Below are 4,426 nucleotides of genomic sequence, written 5' to 3'. Positions count from 1 at the left end.
CACACACACACACACACACACACACACACACACACACACACACACACACACACACACAAGCTGTTTCCTCTGCAGAGGCTGTGATGGACAGTGAGGGCAGAAGTGAAGCAGCCTCCACCCTCCATATTTCCGTGGAAACAGCAGACGGCAGGTATGCATCCTGTTTCTATCTGACCTGGTAGCTGCCTGACGCGCGACCTCTCTGCGTACAGATGAAACACAAACATTTACCGCCGAGCCTGGTGTGTTTACCTGTGTGAGGAGCTGATCCTGAGTCAGTGAGTTAATCCAGCGGGTATAACGCTCTGTGGATCCCTCTGGCAGCCGCTGCACTCTACAGCCAATCAGCTATCAGGAAAACACACACACGCACGTGTTTACTTTTAACTGCCAGGAAAAACAACTTTGATCATAAAGACATTCCCCACAGAGTAACACACATCTTGGACAAATGCCAAACACAGCATGACATTTTTAAATGGTAAGTACTGAACTGCCAGAGGTTTAAAAAACGTTACCCAAAACTGAAAGTTAAGGTGTGTTTCCATTGACCGTGAAAATGCGCAAATTAGAATTTCGAAAATAAATTTGATCAATGGAAGCATGTCAATTTCGAAAAAACTTCCTTTTTTTGACAAAATGTTTTTGCAATAGGATGAGATGGTTTTTCGGCCGTATCGAAATAGGTGTTTTTCGCAAAACTGCACTGTAAACACTTTTTTCGCATCAAGGGAGTGAAGTGATCAAGAACCGGCTGTTTCTACTGGCGAAAAGAGGACAACAAAGAAGACAACTGGAAGTAGAAGTAGTGAAATCAACTAAGTTGTAAAAGAAAGTAGTAAACTCAGTGACTATAATTTCCCAAAAACACAGCATACGTAGCCGCTCCCAAGTATAATGGGCTTGTCACTGGAAAGCCTCAATAAAAGACACCGACGTCTCCTCTGATGATAAGTGCTAGTGTCGTGGTAGCAACATGCTATGTTTACATCCATTGCCGCCTTGTTTGTAATGACTAACCATGAGAACAAACGTATTCACACGTGACTTTAATAGCATACTTTATGGAAACACTGCAACTGCAAAACTGTGTTTTTTCTACATTAACAGAATATGGACAAACTTTTGTGCACATTTGCAGTGGAAACGCAGACGACTTTCAGCTTTGGGTAACTTTAGGCATTTGCAAGCCTCTAACAGTTCAGCACTTCCATTTGTACCTTTCCAAGCTGTTCATTGGAATTGAGCTGCATGAATAAAAAAGGGAAAAATTAGGGTGTTCTAAAACTTTTGACCAGTATTGTACATAAATTAATATTTCATTCCAAACCAGGWAATCTATGTGAAAAAACAGTAAAGGGGACAATCAGTCTCTATGGCTCTGGGTCAGACTCTGGCTCCAACAAAATGGACAAGTCTTCCTTTGTTGACAACTTTTAATTATTTTGTAAATAAAACATAAACCCCTCTATCAAGGTACAATGKACCGCTCTGGAAGCTGGAGGGGGGCGGGGTGTAAAGCATCTCGCTTAGATTTAAAGAGACAGCCTCAAAACAACTTGGATCTCAAACCCACCTCAGCAAAGGGGTGAAAGAGCGGCTTGTGGAGTTACAATAAGGAGGAACTCATATCAAAGCATACATAAAATCACGATGATGTACTTCCAGTTAGCAAACGCCATTTTTTGTGTGGCAAAAGAATTCGCCGATAACAATATTACTATTCCTCCTATTACTAGTACTATGTTGTGTAGTAATCAGAATTGTATAAAACAGCAGAATGCCCATCATTTGTTGTGTGAACAGGAAGTCCCCTTGAAGCAAATTAAGTTGTATAGTATTCCAGAGTGCATAAGCATGTGGCTCTGTCAACGATAACAATGAACTTCTGCATTGCAGTTCCACTTTAGATAGACCTCAACTRGATGATTTAAATGTGAAAAAGATGGATTTAAAAGCATGATATATCTCCTTTAAGAACCAAAAACCTAGTATTGATTGAAAGAACGCATACCACCCGCCTCCAGAGATTTGGATCATCTTGTTTAGAAATGACATATTATAGCTATTTTATTTATACCTGAAAATTACCATCATGAGAAACCTTGTGATACTTTGTGTAAATGTTCATGATCTGCTTGTGCTTAGAGTATGTCTTGTGAATGACTACCAGCTATCACCACACTGTGTTTTAGCTCAGTGTCTAAGTTTCCCTGAGTTTTTACCATTTCCGTTTAGTAAAAGTTTGATAAACTGAGAAGCAACTTAAACTCTAAAAGTTAATTAGTTGTAGATGTTTATGCAAAAAAAAATACTTTCAGGGAATTTAATTAAAATTCATAAAGTGATTCATGAGTTATTTTGCTAACAGACAAACAGGGTTGACTGTTAATGCCAAGGGTTTGTGCAACGTGTTCATTTTCACATTGTGTTGCATTCAAAGTGTACGTTGGAGAAAACGCTGAGATACTACCACCTCTAACTTTAGCTCAATATCTGTCAAAGTGACTGAGTTTTGTTATTCTTGTGTTTAATAAGAGTGTTTTGCTGTGGGGGCCATCTTGAACTGGTTGGTCCTAAAAGTTAATATCTGCTCAGTGGTTCGTGAGATATTTTGCTAACAGTGCAAACAAACAAACACACCACATGGATCTTTGCTGTTTAGGTGGGTGTTGAAGAGTCTTATCACACACACACAAAAAAGAAGCAACACAGAATAAATACATTGCCAAGCCAATAAAAAAGTCTCCACCAGGATGTAACTAAAGGTTTATGATGTGGGGTTGTAGTTGGTCAGGTCTAGGTTCAGCAACAGTCTGTGCTCAAAGAATGAGGTCAGCTGACCTGAATATACTGAATGACCAGATTATTACATCAATGGATTGTTTCTTCCCAATACCAGGATTCATCAGGCTGGAGTTGTGAAAGAGTGGTTCAGGGAGGATGAGACATCATTTTTACACATGGATTGACTCCACAGAGACCAATGAGAATCTTTGGGATGAGCTGGAGAAGGTCTGACTCTACCATCATCAATGTAAGGTGTTGGTGAAAAATAATGCAACACTGGATGGAAATAAATCGTGACACTGCAGAAGCTTATCAACACAAAGCCACAGCGAATGACTGCAGTAATCATAACTGACATTACGAAAAAGTTCAACCGAATACTAGAGTGTGTGACCGTTTTTTTTTTTTTTTGTTGTTTTTTGGTGGCGACTTTTTTTTAGCCAGGCAGTTAATCTTCTTTCCAGAGCTGTGAAAAAAGAAAGTTGTAGCAGAAAAGGGCAGCAAGCCCGCTGTCTCCCTATGGTCTTACTCATTTCCCTCCTCACACATGCAACCTTTGACCTTTGGCCTGGCACACCGAGGCGACACCGGATACTCTCACTGTTCTGTGTGCCGGCTGCAGGAACCCTTACACAGACAGCATGAATATCATCACAACAGGCTGAGAGAAGGGGAACAAGAGGAGGAGAAGTGAGGAGAAAAGAAAGGAAGCAGGGGGGTGACGATAGTCAACAAAAAGAGACGGAAGGAAGTGAAGAAGCAACGGGTTCAGCAGAAACTTACCGAGTTTGGATGGAGGAGCGATGCCTCGTACTGCAGGCGAACTCTCTGTGGCAACATGATGTCGTCCTACGGTTACAGGAAYATCCACGTTTCAACTCAACGAACCAAAGTAGTTCTTCAAAAACATTGATAACAGTTTAAGCACACACAAATATAACCTTTTACGAAACGGTTTCGATTAAAGCTTGAAAAGCACATCWAGAAAAGAGGAAGGTATATATAATCTGTTCCCACACACACGCCAGATTATTGGCACTGATGCACTGCGCCATCATCACAAACACTTTCAAAACTCCTCCTAACAACAACCAGATTGGTTTGTGTCATGGAAGCCGACATCTGTTTTTCCACAAAGAAACTGAAACCCAGAACGTGTCCAGTTCTTCTGTTCACCTGAGATGAGCWCCTGCCAACAGAACTGGGTGTTTCTGTGCAGCCGTAATATACACCAGTATTTCCCAAAGTTGGGGTCGGGACCCAAAGTGGGGTCCCAAAATATCGAGGTGGGGTCCTGAAAAGATTTTCTGAATTAATTACATTTTTGCCTTAGTTGTTACTACTTAGTTGTTAAATGAGTGAGGTTAGTATATTTAAAATGGATAAATGTAGTACAAAAATATTGTTACTATGCCCATGTTTAGTTGGCCTAATGCTAATGTTTAACATCCAAAAACATTTGGGGGCACAGGTCTCTGCTACTGTTATTTTGTGGGTAAAAAGCTGAAAAGTTTGGGAACCATTGCACTTTGGTTCCCAAAGTTGGGCTTGGGACCCAATTATGGGTCATGAAGCACCTTGGATAATCTCCAGAAATCAATTTAAAGGGTAATAAAATATTACCCTTTAAATTGAT

At 40.5% G+C, this 4,426-nt stretch overlaps 1 protein-coding gene across 1 annotated transcript in view; it reads right to left on the bottom strand.

Annotated features, from left to right (window-relative positions):
• b3gntl1 (UDP-GlcNAc:betaGal beta-1,3-N-acetylglucosaminyltransferase-like 1) overlaps positions 1-4,426 on the bottom strand; it is a gene marked incomplete in the record, with an annotated part of 24,853 nt that overhangs the window by 16,559 nt on the left and 3,868 nt on the right. Inside the window, 2 exon segments of the mRNA XM_014027856.1 lie at positions 253-348; positions 3,574-3,639. Coding sequence (XP_013883310.1) covers positions 253-348; positions 3,574-3,639 — 162 coding nt within the window.

The sequence above is a fragment of the Austrofundulus limnaeus genome, unplaced genomic scaffold, assembly GCF_001266775.1.
Source record: "Austrofundulus limnaeus strain Quisiro unplaced genomic scaffold, Austrofundulus_limnaeus-1.0 Scaffold690, whole genome shotgun sequence".
NCBI lineage: Eukaryota > Metazoa > Chordata > Actinopteri > Cyprinodontiformes > Rivulidae > Austrofundulus > Austrofundulus limnaeus.
Note: the sequence above shows the minus strand (reverse complement) of the source record. Positions and strands in the feature narration are given on the sequence as shown.